Here is an 18,211-nt window from a genome sequence, read left to right as displayed (position 1 = left end):
TGGGTTCCTGAATAACCTATTTTATAATAAGAAGTTTTTTTTTAAAAAAAAAAAGATACAAAAGAATGAAGACAGAGTAGCCAATATCACAAAAAATTAGATTTCCCAAGTTTAACATATGTATAAAACATATTTTAACGTTTTATATATATACATATGTGTGTTTGTATATGTATTCTGGATGTGTTCTAACTCCTTTAGCTAATAAGTGAGTACAGGATTATTCAAACCATGTGTGTCCAGTGCTAGCATAAACATTTTACATGCATTATTTTATTCAATCCTCCTAACAACTCCACGAGGAAATATTAGCATCTTCTGTGTGAGGGCACTGGAGGCGATTGTTATGATATTTTCAAAGCAATCTGGCCATCCATCTGCAGTGCTCTAGGTATGGTTTGCCATGGATTGGATGATGACAGAATGAGTACTGATGACATTTCAGTGGCATCTGGCTGGCATGTGGAATTTGGCACCCGCTCCCCTTCTCCACTAAGTGTGTAGCTTATGGCACCACTTAGAACACTGTGTGGCTTCTTCCCTGGTTTTGATGCTTTGGAAGATCAGGCATAAGAGGTCTGATCTTTTGCTGCTTTTTTTCTCAAACACATCAGTTTGGTTTTTTTTTTTCTTTTCTTTTCTTTTCTCCAACTGTTTGATAATGCCTTGCCCTGTGGTTGGGCCCAGAAGCAAAGCAAGTTCTGGGGCTCATTTTTGAGTCAACTTCTTAGTAGAAAGGTGGGCATCCCAGTTCTAAAAAGGATTTCCTATGCAGAGATTGTCATTGTCATCCTCACCTTCCTATGCAGAGATTGTCTTTGTCATCCTCACCACCAGAGGACCAGGCATTGATTATTTTGTCCTCCTTTTTGCAGACTGTTTCAATCTTGGAGCAGCGACTGACTTTGACAGAGGATAAGCTGAAAGACTGCCTTGAAAATCAGCAAAAGCTTTTCAGTGCTGTCCAACAGAAAAGCTGAATAAAAAATTCATTTTCATTTGTTGGGCAGAGGCACAATGAATGAACAAATGTACATACACTCAGGAAGGTAGTACAAGATACTCCACGCAACAGGACCATGTGCTGTTTATCATGGCATTTCTTAAAAGGGCGAGCAACAGAACAAAAGGCAGAAAAGGCATATCTAAGGACTAATGTAAACACACAAATCAATGTGAAGGACTAATTTAAATTACTATCATTTATGATTGCAGTAATAAAGTGATAAGCATTCAAGTGACTCTGTATTTTCCCCATATTATATTAAATGTCCATTTTCATTTCTAGGCCAAATCCTGCCAGGAAAGTAACCAAATCTCTGGATATCACTGTTAAGTCATTTCAGATTGACCATATTCAGACAGTCATGGGGTGAAATAATTCGCTTACCTCCAAAATAGCATCCTACATGCAAATAATGAATTATTGATCTGACTTGTTATGTTTCTTTCTGTTCAAAATAAAAATTATCCTTTCTTACTAATGCCTTGAAAGGATGAACGAATAAAACTTCCCAGACCACAGAATTTCCACAGCAAGAATACACTTCTTTTAATTAACACCAGCACAGATATGGCATAGGGCAATGGGTTTTTTATTTAATTTATGGTGTACTTTGTTTATCCATTGGCCAACCTGAAGGAAATGAAACTCACCTGTCTATCACAGATGAATGTGCTGAATGATTTGGGTTGTATCTGATCATGGTTCACAAAAATTATGTTAGTGTGTTTTCAGTACGCTGAAAAGTCAGAGTGATGCAACAGCGATATTTAAAAATATACACACAAGTATGTACACATGCTTCAGAAATATTGTTGCTTAGGATGATTTGAGCAGCTAAATAGTAAGTACTTTTTAAAATTTTTGCATCATCGTCTTCCTATTTAATGAATTGTGATTTAAAACAAAATGTAAATGAGCCAGGTAGTCTAAAAGATCCTGGTGACAAATTAAGAATTTTGTTTTATTTTTAACCAAATTGAGATTAAATTGAAGAAAAGCAAGCAAATTAATTTCAGCTTCATTATCAACCTGTATCAAGAACAAAAATGGGAGGAGGTGTCCACATTTATGGTGCGTATAGGTAACATGGGGGAAAATGCTATTCTGTGTTTTGGAAAAGAAGAAATAGTGCCGTCCTATTTATTTCTACATTTAGAAATTTTTCTCAAAGAAATTTCAATTGTATCTATGAGGTGGGTTTCTAAGTATCTTATTGTGTGTTATAAGTGCCTTTTTATATCATACTAAGTGTGAGCTTCTGGACATTTTCAAGAGCTTACAAAAGCTAAGTGGCATTGTATTTTTATAACCTCATTGAGAAGACTAAGAAATGAAATTTCCTATCAATTTTGTTCACTTTGTCATGCTTGAAACAATAAAGACATTTTTGCTTTAAAAGAAAAAGTTGTTCCTTTTCTTTTTAAATGATTAAAACCCAGAAGTACGAAACATCTCATCATCCAGCTCACTCAGTCTTTAATATGTGAGAATCTTCTGGAGAACTTGTCAAAACAGTTTCCTGGGCCCTATCTCCAGAGCTGACTCCATGCGTCAGGTGGGGCCCAATCATTTGCATCTCTAACAATCTCATAGGTGATACTGATGCTTGTGGCCTGAGGTCCACACTTTAGAAACCACCTGTAGCCACTTCTTACAACCTGATGTTGCCAGACACTTTTTACAGTCGTCACAGAACTTTATAAGTGATATAAAAATAGTGATGATATAAATGCAGATGCCTTGAAACTTTTTCAACAGACTCAATTTTCTAACTCCCCTCTTTACTTATTTGGTTAGTTAGTTAGTAAGTTAGTTAGTTATTTTTAGCATTTGAGGAATCTCCTTTATCTTCATCAGATTCCAGCCCCTCCCTTGCCTAACTTGAATATCCGGCTGCCTGATCAGCGTCTCCACTTGGAACTCTAATAGGCATCTCTAAATAGGTCCAAAAGCGATTCTTCTGCCCTCTACCTCTAACTCCCCACCCCAACCAGTGTCACTAGCAGTTTCTTTCCTGGACTTCCATGTGGCAATAAAATGACAACTTTCCTTCCTATTGCTCAAGCTGAAGACGTGGAATCCTCTTTGATTCTTTTCTTTCACACCCCACAGTTCATTCCTTCAGGACATTTTAATGTAGAAACACCTGATCACTTCTTACACCTTCATCTCCCACCACAATCCAAGCCACTAATCTCTTGGCTAGAAGACTACAAGTTGCCTCCTATCTTATTCCCTCTGTGTTGCTATAAAGGAATACCTGAGGCTGGATAATTTATAATGAAAAGAGGTGTATTTGGCTCATAGTTCTGCACGCTGCACAAGGAGCATAGTGCAGATGCTTCTAGTGAGGGCTTCAAGCTGGTTTCACTCATGGTGGAAAGTGAGGGAGAGCCAGCAGTGCATGGTGACAGAGGAGGAAGGAAAAGGGAGAGTGGTGCCAGGTTCTTTTTAACAATCAGTTCTCGCAGGGACTAAGACTGAGAACTCGCTCTCTACTTCGAGGAGGGCACCAAGCCATTCATGAGGGATCCACCCCCATGACCCAAACAACTCCCCTTAAGCTCCGCCTCCAACAGTGGGGCTCAGATTTCAACATGAGACTTGGTGGAGCCAAACAAACCATATCCAAACCATAGCACCTCCTGACTGGTCTCCCTGATGTCACCCTTGCACAGCAGACCACGGTGGTTCTTGAAAAGCCTGAGTCAAAGCACATGGCTCTTCAGCACAGAACACTTCAGGGCTTCCCATCTCAGAGTAAAAAGCCTAAGACGCAACCTCTCCTCCTTAAACTTCCCTTTCCTTCTCCTTGAATAATCCTCACTCACTGCCCTCTGACCATAGTGGCCTCTATGCAACCCTTTGAAGGAGCAAAGTGTTCCCACCTGAGGGCATCTGTACATTTCCTCTGCCTAGAACTTTCTAGTGAACCCTCCATTCACTCCCTGACCCTTCACCAGGCTTCATTTTCTCCAGTGCACTTATTACCATCCGACACATACATCAGTTCACACATGTCTTCCCCTGGTAAGCAACTCCTCCTGTCAGTCATTGATGGATCTTAGAGCTGAGAATGGTTTCCAGTTTGTAGTAGGCACACAGCATATATTGTGTGAATATAGGACAACAAGAAGTTGCAGATTGTTTTCCTCCTCCACCCCTGAAGTGGCTTCTCAGCTATGATTAATTCCTGAGCAGAATGCCTCAGCAGCCCAGTTCAAGAAACTAAATTTGATGTGAGTGGCTGAGCCAGGAGTGAGTCCTCAGGATATCTGTGATGGGGAAAAACACCAAAGGAGCTGTATTAATCTTCAACCACATCATCTGATACTATAACTTCCTTTCTAGTGGGTAGGCTCAACCAAATGCAATATAATAGGGTTTCTCAATATCTGTCTTCCTAGCTTCTATAGATAGGATTATTTTCTTGCACATAAATATTTCTCTTGGACTTACACAAGTTGTTAAAGTAGATGTTAAAGGTTTTACAGGCTTTTTTTTTTTTTAAAAAAAAAGGATAACTTCTCATTGGCTTGATGTATCTATTAAGCAGAGGCATATTAAAATTTTTTGAAGTTTATTTGAGCAACAGTGACTCATGAATCAGACAGTGCCAAACTGCAAGCCGTTCTGGCTCCCCTGGAGTGCAAGGGGAAAACTTTTATAAGGTGTTTGAGGAAGCAAGACAGAAAATATTTGGATTGGTTAAAGTGGAACAGCAGCCTTAAAGTCTCTAGTTGGAGATTAGTTGGTGGATTCTGATTTGTTAAATGTGGTCTTCCCAGGATATGACCACTTACTCTGAGTTAGGTTTCAGTTTGTTTACCTAGGAACTCTGGGTCCTAGAGCTGCCTCAGTGTAATGGGCTCCCAATTAATTATTTCAACAAACCAAAGGTTAGTTTGTATCTCATTTACAAATAGATTATTTCTTATTTTGATCTTGAACATTAGTTTCTTTAAATAGTACAGAAGAAAAGAGGAAGTTCAGTTAGTGGAACTTTAGTGGAATATGTGAAAATAACTTCAGGGAAGATTTTGTTTATTCAATAATTATAGAGTATACTTAAAAACTATGTGGAAAGAAGGTAAATTGATAGACTTTACCTTTCTAATGATATATGATTATTTAGTTGATAGGACCTCTGAGTTTTACTAAGGCTTTGGAATTTTAATACAAACTTGTGCTACTCATTTCTTCCAGAGACAGAGCAAGCCACTTTCCTGTGGGATGAACACAAATACAGCTGCTGTTTTTAAAAAATAATTTTTATATACCTGCTGACATTTAAAAGTTGGAGATTTTATATTAACTAAATTAGGTCTCTAGCTTGTCTTAGGAAATCAGAAGATCTGCAACTATTGGGCCTGTGTTCCTCCATGGCAGCAATGAACTAGGGCAGGGTGGAGCAGACATACCCTACTCCATATTGCCTCCATCGCCCTCCACTGCTGAGCATTACCTGTCTGGCCTCTGCCTAATTAACACTGTAGATATCTAAGTCTTTCGCATAGTGTTCTAAGACTGCCGCTTTCTGTCCTCAATCCTTACCTTTTCAAAGTTATTTTCCGAGCATGCCTCCTTTTCTACATTCTTTATTCCTTACCGCACAATCATGCATCTTTTCCTCAGCCCTGCTGAACTTTTCATCATTACGGGATGGAGCATGCCGCTCCCTTCCCAATTCCACTTACATTGAGCATGCTTTTTCCCTGTCACCCTACCTAACTCTTCGAAAACCCCTACTCATCCTTTAAAAGGCAGCTTGCATATCCCTGCATTATTTTTCTGTTGTGCTTCCTCAGCATTCTGTGCTTGTCTCTGGTACAACAGAGACTGTAATACAGTTGCAGCTCTGCCTCTTCCACTATGACTTAACCTATCCAAAAGGCAGGCGTTGTCATCTCTAGATTCTCCACTTAGCGCATTTTCTGGCTCATAGGAGGAGCTCAACAATTCATTTTTGAATAAATGAGTGTTTTTAATTTTCATTTATTGAAGTGTTTCTTTCTAAAACATTGCTCTATGCTTCACTTAAAGCCGAAAGCAGTTTAAACTAGGGCGGGTGGGCTGGAAGAAATAGGATAGGCAAACATTTAGACACCCAATATTTGGGGCTAAGTGGACACTACTATAACCTGCCATTTGTTAGATAGCTCAGCAGTAATGTAGACAGTCTTATAAGCTAGAAAAACTTGATGCAAATTCTGGCTATGCCATTCTCTGGCAGTGTGACTGTCAGGGAAGGTATTCACAAAGCTTAGTTTCCTTAACTATAAAAGGTAAACACAATAATGTGAACTGCATTTGTGAAATGATTAGCACAGTAGCTGTCACAGAGTAAGTGATCAATAAATGGTAGCTGTTACTGTTATTAATAAATCATTTTGTTTCTCTGGACTGCATTTCCTAAAGATATGATTTCAACTGTAACTCCTGAAATCAGATATAGGAACTGTTACTAAGTGGTAGTGAATAAATGTGTGATATTTAATTCAAAGCCAATGTTGCATTTTTAAAAAATTAACAAAAAGAATGATTATATAAAAGAAATTAGCCTTTCATACACAGAAAACCTCAAGGTTCTGGCCAAACACTGGCAATTGAGCAATTCCTGAGGACTTCAGCCTAAGAACACTAACGTCATAATTATCCTAAATAAAAGTGAGGCAAAAACCAGAAGTGGAGGAAGGGCTTGGAATGTGAATCAAGTAAATGTCATTAAGCAAAAGGCTTGCCTGGAACACAAACTATTTTTGTCTTTTGACCATTTGGAGAACAGGTATTATCTGCTTACTGCCTTTTCTCTAAAGACAAGATAGTATAGACCCTCACTTAACATTTCATTTATGTGTCGAGCAAACTTGGAGGCTGTTAGTCCCATCTAATTCTATGCATCTAAGAGGAAGATAAACCATCTGTTCCTGGGTAGAAATATTTGGCTGCTGAGAGAGAAAAAAAACAGTTATTCTAATATTTGAGGGTTATTGACAAGTATGATCAATCCATGAGCAAATTTGATAATGAAAATAGGTGGGTCTCTAGTACATTTTGAAGTGAAATTATATCATTGATATGCTTCATTTTCCTTCATGGCTTATACAACTCTTTGCCTTAGCAAGTCACGAGGTTTTAGACTTCATGCACCAGAGGATTTATGAATGTACAGTGAATCTAGGAACATAATGTAATTGCCAGGTTGTCCTCCATAAGCCCCAGCTGTGACTCAGCCAGCTAACACAATTGCAGCCTGAGCTTACTAGGAAAACAGGTCAATGGCTTGCCAAGAGGCAGAGGTTAATGGGAAGCACGGGTGGCAGGAGTATATGCACAACTACTTTTTTCTTTGCAAGGTACATTAGTTGCATTTTCTTTGGAGTCAAATCTCGAATGTGTTTCTACTAAAAATAAACATTTGATTTGAGATTCTTCTCATTGTAAAATAGATTTCACAACAAAAGCAATAAGAGAAATAACTTGATCACCTAAAACTTCTAAACTTATAAAGCAAAAAATACATGAATAGAAAAAATTGACTGGGCATGGTGGCTAACACCTGTAATCTCAGCACTTTGGGAGGCCAAGGTGGGCGGATCACTTGAGGTCAGGAGTTCAAGACCAGCCTGGCCAACATGTTGAAACCCCATCTCTACTAAAAATACAAAAAAATTAGCCAGGCATCATGATGAGTGCCTGTAATCCCAGCTACCTGGGAGGCTGACGCAGGAGAATTGTTTGAGCCTGGGAGGCGGAGGTTGCAGTGAGCCAAGATCGTGCCACTGCACTCCAGCCTGGGTGACAAAGAGTGACTCCGTCTGAAAAGAAAAAATAAATAAATAATTGGCAGAAATGCAACACATAATTGGGAATATCAACATTTCAAAAGTAGAATTTAGTTCACATGATACAAAGGTAATAAGGCAGACTTAACATATATGTAACAAACTGCATGGAAGTAAAAAAACAATTCACTTTTTTGACCAAGGGTATCTTAAACAAAGATTGGTCATGTTCTGAACCACGCAACGTAAGTGTTAGTCAAAACTCTATATGCCAAATATGCAGAAAGTAAATCATAAAAATGGAAATAACAAAATAAAAATGCTCAATCACACAGAAAATATGAAAAAGAAAACTTAAACTTCACTGAACAACGTCTTTGTGAGAGAGGAAACCCCAACATGTAGTAAAGTAAAATACTTTTTAGAATAAAAATAGGCTGGGCATAGTGGCTCACATCTATTGTCCCAGCACTTTGGGAGGCTGAGGTCGGAGGATCATGTAAGGCCAGGAGTTGGAGACCAGCCTGGGAAGCATAGTGAGACTCCATCTCCACAAAAGTTTAAAAATTAATTGGGAGTGGTGGTGCATTCCTGTAGTCTTAGCTTCTTGGGAGGCCAAGGCGGGAGGATTGCTTGAGCCCAGGAGTTTGAGTCTGCAGAGAGCTATGATTGCACCACTGCACTCAGCCTGGGTGACACAGTGAGACCCTGTTTCTAAATTTTGAAAAAGGAAGAAAAAAGGCCAGGCATAGTGGCTCCCACCTGTAATCCCAGCACTTTGGGAGGCTGGGGCAGGTGGATCACGTGAGGTAAGGAGTTTGAGACCAGCCTGGCCAACATGGCGAAACCAGGTCTCTACTAAAAATACAAAAATTAGCTGGGAGTAGTGGCGGGCACCTGTAATTCCAGCTACTGGGGAGGCTGAGGCAGGAAAATTTCTTGAATCCCGGAGGCGGAAGCTGCAGTGAGCCGATACCATGACACTTGCACTCCAGCCTGGGTGACAAGAGTGAGTGAGACAAAGAAGGCAGGGAGGGAGGGAAGGAAGAAGAAAGGAAGGGAGGGAGGGAGGGAGGGAGGGATCATACTTTTCTCTCCCACTGATCCTTTCATGAACTCGAAACCAAGACATGGCAGGATGAGAGAGCATCTTTGGATTTTCAAGTATTTATTTCAGAATGCTTTTAATACATTAAAAACCTTTTTTTTTTCTTTTTTTTTGAGATGGAGTCTTACTCTGTTGCCCAGGCTGGAGTGCGACTGGTGCAATCTCGGCTCACTGCAACTTCCACCTCCTGGGTTCAAGTGGATTCTTCTGCCTCAGCCTCCCGAATAGCTGGGATTACAGCTGGGATTACAGTCCCGAAAAACATGCCCGACTAATTTTTATGTTTTTAGTAGAGACAGGGTTTCACCATGTTGGCCATGCTGGTCTCAAACTCCTGACCTCAAGTGATCCACCTGCCTTGGCCTCCCAAAGTGCTGGGATTACAGGTGTGAGCCACTGTGCCTGGCCTACATTAACAACTTTTGAAAACTAAAACAGAAAAAAAGAAAAAAAAATGCCAGCACATATCACTTTGAGATGAGACACCCTTACTTAAGAAACAACTACTGTTTACCCAAGATACTTCTGTGGCCAGGAGAAAGAAGAATAAGAAAGCTCAGCAGGGCAAGGATTTGTGAAGCTCAATGCCAGATACGGAGGGGGAACAGTCCAAGGTTGTGGACAAGGACTTCTTGCTGAGATTTGCATCTCTTAATTCTAATGAAACACTAGCACTACCTTAGGTTGTTTCCCCTGCTTAATCCCCAGAGGAAATCCCTTTGCTTTTCAGAGATAAAAAGTTAGCAGAACAAAGAGAAAGTCAGGGGAAGTGCCTGGGCCTTTTGCTATAGAATTCCACTGAAGCCTTTCCAAGCCTAGAGGATAGAACCCGAGGGCTATACTATTTATTTCCACACCTGGATTGAATATCAAGGTCTGTGAGAAGATAAATCATTTAGAAACCTGATGTTCTTGCAAGGGGGTGTTGCTTTTTCAGAACTCTAATAACAACTGTGTCAAAGGCAAAAATCACATGAAAAGTTCAAAGTTGTTAGATCCCCGTTCTTTACTGCTTTCAGCAAGCGAGAGTCAGAGAGTCTCGCAACTGGTGATGTGGATCATTCCTTCTCTGAAAAGGAGAGATTAAAGACACAACATTGAGGCGGGAGGAAAAGAATCAACAGCTTGAGGCAGCAGTTCTTAGGAGAACACCTGTCTAAGACTTTCATTATTTTCACCTTTAACTGAGTGATTAAGGCAAAAGGCATAGGACTTGATTTGGAATCATATGTGATCCTGAAAAATACATTTGAAAGGAGTTGAGGCCTGGGAAGGTCCTGATTTAGTAGTTTCCCATCCAGTACAAACTTATTCAAACTTATTCACATCGAAGCTCAGCCCATTCCCAAGGGCATTTCATTTTTGGAATCAGCAATGGGAAGTAATTATAATGTGCATATAAAACAACCAGAGATGATAAAATCCTAGGCAGCGTGATGCCTCCAGCTTTGTTCTTTTTGCTTAGGATTGTCTTGGCTATGTGGGCTTTTTTTGGTTCCATATGAAATTTAAAATAGTTTTTTCTAATTCTGTGAAGAAAGTCAATGGTAGTTTGATGAGAATAGCATTGAATCTATAAATTACTTTAGGCAGTATTGTCATTGTCACGATACTGATTCTTCCTATCCATGAGTGTGAAATGTTCTTCCATTTGTTTGTGTTCTCTCTTATTCCCTTGAGCAGTGGTTTGTAGTTCTCCTTGAAGAGGTCCTTCACATCCTTGTAAGTTGTATTCCTAGGTATTCAGTTCTCTTTGTAGCAATTATGAATGGGAGTTTGCTCATGATTTGGCTCTCTGTTTGTCTGTTATTGGTGTATAGGAATGCTTGTGATTTTTGCACATTGATTTTATATCCTGAGACTTTGCTAAAGTTGCCTGTCAGCTTAAGGAGTTTTTGGGCTGAGATGATGGGGTTTTCTAAATATACAATCATGTCATCTGCAAACAGAGATAATTTGGCTTCCTCTCTTCCTGTTTGAATACGCTTTATTTCCTTCTCCTGCCTGATTGCCCTGGCCAGAACTTCCAACATGATGTTGAATAGGAGTGGTGAGAGAGGGCATCCTTGTCTTATGCCAGTTTTCAAAGGGAATGCTTCCAGTTTTTGCCCATTCAGTATGATATTGGCTGTGGGTTTGTCATAAATATCTCTCATTATTTGGAGGTATGTTCCATCAATACCTAGTTTACTGAGTGTTTTTAGCATGAAGCACTGTTGAATTTTATCAAAGGCCTTTTCTGCATCTATTGAGATATTCATGTGGGTTTTGTCATTGGTTCTGTTTATGTGATGGATTACATTTATTGATTTCTGTATGTTGAACCAGTCTTGCATCCCAGGGATGAAGCTGACTTGATCATGGTGGATAAGCTTTTTAATGTGCTTCTGGATTCGGTTTGCCAGTATTTTATTGAGGATTTTCACATTGGTATTCATCACGGATATTGACCTGAAATTTTCTTTTATTGTTGTGTCTCTGCCAGGTTTTGGTATTAGGATGATGCTGGCCTCATAAAATGAGATAGGCAGGAGTCCTTCTTTTTCTATCATTTGAAATAGTGTCAGAAGGAATGGTACCAGCTCCTTTTTGTACCTCAGGTGGAATTTGGCTGTGAATCCATCTGCTCCTGGGCTTTTTTTGGTTGATAGGCTGTTAATTACTGCCTGAATTTCAGAACTTGTTATTGGTCCATTCAGGGATTCAACTTCTTCATGGTTTAGTCTTGGGAGAGATTTTGTGTCCAGGAATTTATCCATTTCTTCTATATTTTCTAGTTTATTTACACAGAGATGTTTATAGTATTCTCTGATGGTAGTTTGTGTTTCTGTGAGATCAGTGGTGATCTCCCCTTTATCATTTTTTATTGTGCCTATTTGATTCTTCTCTCTTCTTTATTAGTCTGGCTAGTGGTCTGTCTATTTTGTACACTACAAGGCTACAGTAACCAAACAGCATGGTACTGGTACCAAAACAGATATATAGACCAATGGAACAGAACAGAGGCCTCAGAAATAACACCACACATCTACAACCATCTGATCTTTGAAAAACCTGACAAAAACAAGTAATGGGGAAAGGATTCCCTATTTAATAAATGGCGTTGGGAAAACTGGCTAGCCATATGCAGAAAACTGAAACTGGGCCCCTTCCTTACACCTTATACAAACATTAACTCAAGATGGATTAAAGATTTAAATGTAAGAACTAAAACCATAAAAACCCTAGAATAAAACCTAGGCAATACCATTCGGGACATAGACATGGCCAAAGACTTCGTGACTAAAACACCAAAAGCAATTGCAACAAAAGCCAAAATTGACAAATGGGATCTAATTAAACTAAAGAGCTTCTACACAGCAAAAGAAACTATCATCAGAGTGAACAGGCAACCAACAGAATGGGAGAAAGTTTTTGCAATCTATCCATCTGACAAAGGGCTAATATCCAGAATCTATAAGGAACTTAAACAAATTTTCAAGAAAAAAAACAAACAAACTCTTCAAAAAGTGGGCAAAGGATATGAACAGATACTTCTCAAAAGAAGACATTTATGCAGCCAACAAGCATATGAAAAAAAAAACTCACCATCACTGGTCATTAGAGAAATGCAAATCAAAACCATAATGATATACCATCACACCAGTTATTATAGTGATCATTAAAAAGTCAGGAAACAACAGATGCTGGAGAGGATGTGGAGAAATAGGAACACTTATACACTGTTGGTGGGAGCGTGAACCAGTTCAGCCATTGTGGAAGACACTGTGGCAATTCCTCAAGGATCTAGAACTAGAAATACCATTGGACCCAGCAATTCCATTACTGGGTATATACCCAAAGGATTATAAATCATTCTACTATAAAGACACATGTACACATATGTTTATTGAAGCACTATTCACAATAGCAAAGACTTGGAACCAACCCAAATGCCCATCAATGTTAGACTGGATAAAGAAAATGTGGCACATATACACCATGGAATACTATGCAGCCATAAAAAAGGATGAGTTCATGTCCTTTGCAGGGACATAGATGAAGCTGGAAACCATCATTCTCAGCAAACAAATACAGGAACAGAAAAACCAAACACCACATGTTCTCACTCATAAGTGGGAGTTGCATAATGAGAATATATGGGCACAGGGACGTGAACATCATACACCAGGGCCTGTCGGGGGGTGGGGGGCTAGGGGAGGGATAACATTAGGAGAAATACCTAATGTAGGTGATGGGGTGATGGGTGCAGCAAACCACCATGTCACATGTATACCTATGTAACAAACCTGCACGTTCTGCACATGTATCCCAGAACTTAAAGTATAATAATAATAATAATAAATTCTAGGCTATGTTTATTCACCATTAGTGCAATCATTTGGTGTTTTAGGCTCCTTGTAGTAATTCAGCTGCTGCATAGTCAAAATGTCTTATATGCAGTTCTTCTTAACCCCTTTCTGTGCATCCTTTGTCCAGTGTTGATCAAGTTGGCTGTTGGGTTAGTTGAAGTTACAAACTGACATAACAATAGACATGTTTTGTTTGGCCTCTACAGTGATTTGTTTTGGTTTTCAAATTAGGTGCCAATAGTTAAATATCAACATCAAGTGAATGGCTGGGCATGGTGGCTGACACCTGTAATCTCAGCACTTTGGGAGGCTGAGGCCCTGGATCACTTGAGGTCAGGAGTTCGAGACCAGCCTGGCCAACATGGTGAAACCCCATCTCTACAAAAAAAAAAAAAAAAATTAGCTGGACATGGTGTCAGGCGCCTGTAATCCCAGCTACTCGGGAGGCTGAGGCAGAAGAATCACTTGAACCCCGGAGGCGGAGGCTGCAGTGAGCCAAGATCATGCCACTGTACTCCAGCCTGGGCAATAGAATGAGACTCCATCCACCCCCCCCCCACCACACACACACACCCAAAAAAGAAAAATCAATATCAAGTGAAAAATCTAGATTTCTGGTTCCTTTTTTTTTTTTTTAAATTGAGACGGAGTCTCTCTGTCACCCAGGCTGGAGTGCAGTGGCATGATCTCTGCTCACTGCAACCTCTGCCTCCCGGGTTCAAGCAATTCTTCCTGCCTCAACCTCTCCAGTAGCTGGGACCACAGGTGCCCACCACCATGCCCCGCTAATTTTTGTATTCTTTAGTAGAGAAGAGGTTTTGGCATGTTGGCTAGGCTGGTCTTGAACTCCTGACCTCAGGTGATCCTACCATGTCCACTTCCCAAAGTGCTGGGATTACAGGTGAGGGCCACCATGCCCAGCCTAGATTTCTGGTTTCTGTTGAAAAATTGGAAGACCTGGTATTATCTTATATATCACGTATTGTATATTATATTACTACATATCGGGCATATAGTTTCCCATGGCGATAACTTCCAGTTTACCTGTTCTGCTCATCTACATGGCCCTGACCTGCTTTGTTGAACCACTATCTGAACAGAGTGACTTGTGTGTCTCAAAGCCACAGCTCTCATGCTCTTGCAGACCTGGGAATGGGAGGCCTAAGAAAACATATTTATTTTGAGGAAGTGGAAATACAGTGATGGATTGGTGCTAGAACACAGATAACAAGCACTATCTCTTTATTCTCAAGGCAGTCCTCTTACCACTGCTCTATGCTGCCTCCTTTAGTTTACATTTTATTTCAAAATGATAAACATCTTTCCAAAACCATAGATCCTTAAGTTAATCATATATCAAGTGGAAAAGAAGAAACGATCACGCTCTTTGTGCAATATGATTAGAACAGTGTTCAAAATGTGTATCGAGAAGTCTTTGAATAGCAGCATGAGGGAATCTTTTGCTTCTATTTTCCAAACTTTCTCCAAAAAGTATGTACTAACTTTTGTAATAAAATGAAACTCTATTTTTAAAGATTCTAAACACATTGAAACAGACACTTTGCCTAGTCATGACAATCCTACTTCCCTTTGCCAGACACTCACTTCCCTGCCTTCCTTGCAACTCAGCTTGGCCATGTGCCTCTGCCTTCTCTAATGAGATGTGGGGGGAAGTCTGCTGGTGCCTCAGGATTTCCAGGACTTTCAGTCTTGAACACAGTTATGTGAAAATGCCAAGCAGAATTCTAACCTCCAGTGAAGAAAACAACAACAACAACAAAAAAAAAACCCACTCAAAACTTGACCTTTTTTTTTTCTTTTTTTTTTTTTAAGGGATAGGATCTCACTCTGTCACCTAGGCTGGAGTGCAGTGCACAATCATATCTCACTACACCCTCAATTATTGGGCTCAATCAAGGAATCCTCTCATCTCAGCCTCCCAATTATCTGGGACTACTGATGCATGACACCATGCCTGGCTAATTTTTAAAATTTTTTGTAGAGACAGGGTCTCACCATGTTACCCATGCTGGTCTCAAACTCCTGGACTCAAGTCATCCTCCCACGTCAGTCTCCCAAAGTGCGGGATTACAGGTGTGAGCCACTGCCCCTGGCCCTGCACTCATGTTTAGATACCTCATTAAGTAATATCCTTATGGCTTAAGCAACTATTTTTTTTTTATTACTTACAGCCAAAAACTACCCAAAAGAACATTTACTTTTTTTCGGATATTAAATTTAAACATGCTATCTGGAGTTTAGGATTACAGGTGTACGCCACCATGCCCGGCTAATTTTTGTATTTTTAGTAGAGACAGGTTTTCACCATGTTGGCCAGGCTGGTCTTAAACTCCTGACCTCAGGAGATCCACCTGCCTCTGCCTCCGAAAGTGGTGGGATTACAGGCATGAGCCACTGCGCCCGGCCGGGATTTTCTTTTACTTCCTTTGCCACTACTACCTGAGTAACTTGAAATGAGAGCCCATATTTGTTATTATCTCATTCCATGAAGAAGGCTAGTCAGGAGATCAATAGAGGACTATATCATATTTTCATATTTCCTCCAAGAGCATTTCCTTCCATCAACCTTGTTGGTTCATTTTTTTAACCATGTTGGTTCATTTTTTTAACCATGTTAGTTCATTTTTTTAACCATGTTAGTTTTTTTTTTTTAACCATGCTAGTTCATTTTTGTTAACCATGTTAGTTCATTTTTTTTTTAACCATGTTAGTTTATTCTTTGCAAGTTTGGTTCTGACAAACCTTGGGTTCCATGGGGTTGATCAGGTAGAGAAATATTTGATCATTCAAAACATGTGGAAATGTATCCATTTGATGGTAAACATTCTATGTTTGCTATCATAAAGGCGTTCTATCTATGCTGGAGGAGGCAGAGCACAGTGCTCACCGTGGGTTGCCACTGATCTACTTCACTGGTGATGCCGATTACCAAGGGAGAGGATGTAGGAGACAGAAACTTAGAGAGGGGCGGTGGGAGAGAGTAGGAGGTAGACAAGGTGAAGAAGTGGTTTGAAAGTTTGGAGATCTTTACCTGGAGAAGAGAACACATAGAGAATGTAAGAACTATTATTAAGTTTCTTGTGGGTTCCTGGATTAGGGACTCACTTGGTTTATTTTAGGTAATGCAGGAATTTTTAGAAGGATATACATGAAAATAAAGGCAAGACATCGATTGTGGCAACCCAGGAAGAGCTCACAGTCAAGTTAGTTGGAAGGAAGATGAGTCATGTTGCAGCTGGGTCTAACTGAGCCTAGAGCTGTAGTAGGAAATCATTCAAAATTATTGATAGAGCCTATTGAAATTATAGGTAAGCTTGTTACTATACTGTACCTCCAGCTACAGGACTCCTATTGTAGTGCTCCATCATTAACATTAATGTGACTTGGCTATTTTTTGTTTTGTGTCTCTGCTTTGTTAATGTTACTATCTAGTTGACCTTTTCCCATGTTTCCAGACAAAAGGGCTAAGAGAAAGAATCTCATTGATGAACTGTCCTTAGTAAGACAAACACTTGTGCTGGGCTTCCTCATAGGTTACACATGAGCCCATAAATGGACCAGGAGGGTGGAAGCACACAGAACATGGCTACTTCGGCATAAGGAAGTAAGTTGCATCCCTCAGCTTGGAATGGTGGACACAGCAGACCCACCTGCTCAGCTATCAGAAGCCTCTGTAGGAAACAGCTGCTGACCTAGGTATTTGAAAGGCTGCCATGTTGAAACTCTGGACTTTTTTTTTTTTTTTTAAAGATGGAGTTTCACTCTTGTTGTCCAGGCTGGTGTGCAATGGTGCGATCTTGGCTCACCACAACCTCCACCACCCAGGTTCAAGCGATTCTCCTACCTCAGCCTCCCAAGCAGCTGGGATTGTAGGCATGCGCCACCACGCACAGCTAAGTTTGTATTTTTAGTAGAGATGGGGTTTCTCCATTTTGGTCAGGCTGTTCTCGAACTCCGGACCTCAGGTGATCTGCCCACCTCAGCCTCCCAAAGTGCTGGGATTACAGGTGTAAGCCACCGCGCCCGGCCGACATTTTTTATTTTACTCCAGAAGGCAAAGGAGGGGTAGAGACAACTAAAAAGTCAATTTTAATCAGACACAATGAAGACTTTCAAACAATGAGTACTGTCTGAAAGCAAAATGAGCCTCTTTTAGAGACAGAGTGTAGCTCGTTCCTGGAGATGTTTTAAAAGAGGATAGATGGCTGTTTGGCTGGGAACTGGTAGCTTAGAATGGAAATTAGAACATTTAGATCATCTGCTGATGATTTACATCTGCCGAAATGGAACATACAGAAGTAATTCTAGGACCAGAGGCGTCTCAAAAGTCTAAGAAGGTTTGAGGAATTTTGAGCCTCAAAAAACTCTCAGAAATATCAGGCTCTGACTCTTCTCTGAGGCAGATATTTAGCTAGAGGTAGGCTTTAAGGGGTCACTCATACCCCAAAGTGATCATAAAAAATTTCAAACTCAGTTTACTTTGAGGGTTGATTTCAGAGCGTACCAAGCATTGGACACTGAAGAGAGGAACCGAGATTCTCAGCTCTCATCACTTTTCGAATTGAGGCATTGAAAATCTCAAGTTAAAAATGTACGCGTGTCAGGGCTGGGCATGGCGGCCCACACCTATAATCTCAGCACTTTGGGAGGCTGAGGCGAGCAGACACTTGAGGTCAGGAGTTAGAACCCAGCCTGGCCAACATGGTGAAACCCTATCTCTACTAAAAATACAAAAATTAGCCGGGTGTGGTGGCAGGCGTCTGTAATCCCAGCTACTCAGGAGGCTGAGGCAAGAGATTGCTTGAACCTGGGAGGTGGAGGTTGCAGTGAGCCAAGATAGACACACTGCATTCCAGCCTGGGCGACAGAGCAAGACTTCATCTCAAAAAAAAAAAAAAAAAAAAAGAAATGTGTATGTCGGCCAGGTGAGGATGGCTCG

General features: G+C 40.3%; 1 protein-coding gene across 2 annotated transcripts in view; it reads left to right on the top strand.

Moving 5' to 3' along the window:
* LOC105545862 (POC1 centriolar protein homolog B) overlaps nucleotides 1-2,410 on the top strand; it is a 110,977-nt gene extending 108,567 nt beyond the window's left edge. For both annotated transcript variants that reach the window (XM_011988902.1, XM_011988903.1), the window contains one exon: nucleotides 876-2,410. In XM_011988902.1, the coding sequence (XP_011844292.1) occupies nucleotides 876-980 (105 nt within the window). In that variant the 3' untranslated portion in view covers nucleotides 981-2,410. The remainder of the gene's footprint in view (nucleotides 1-875) is intronic.
* Nucleotides 2,411-18,211: the final 15,801 nt, after the last annotated feature.

The sequence above is a fragment of the Mandrillus leucophaeus genome, unplaced genomic scaffold (genome assembly GCF_000951045.1).
Source record: "Mandrillus leucophaeus isolate KB7577 unplaced genomic scaffold, Mleu.le_1.0 Scaffold340, whole genome shotgun sequence".
NCBI classification, from domain to species: Eukaryota; Metazoa; Chordata; class Mammalia; order Primates; family Cercopithecidae; genus Mandrillus; species Mandrillus leucophaeus.
The sequence above is the reverse complement of the archived record's forward strand: the minus strand, read 5'-3'. Positions and strand labels throughout refer to the sequence as shown.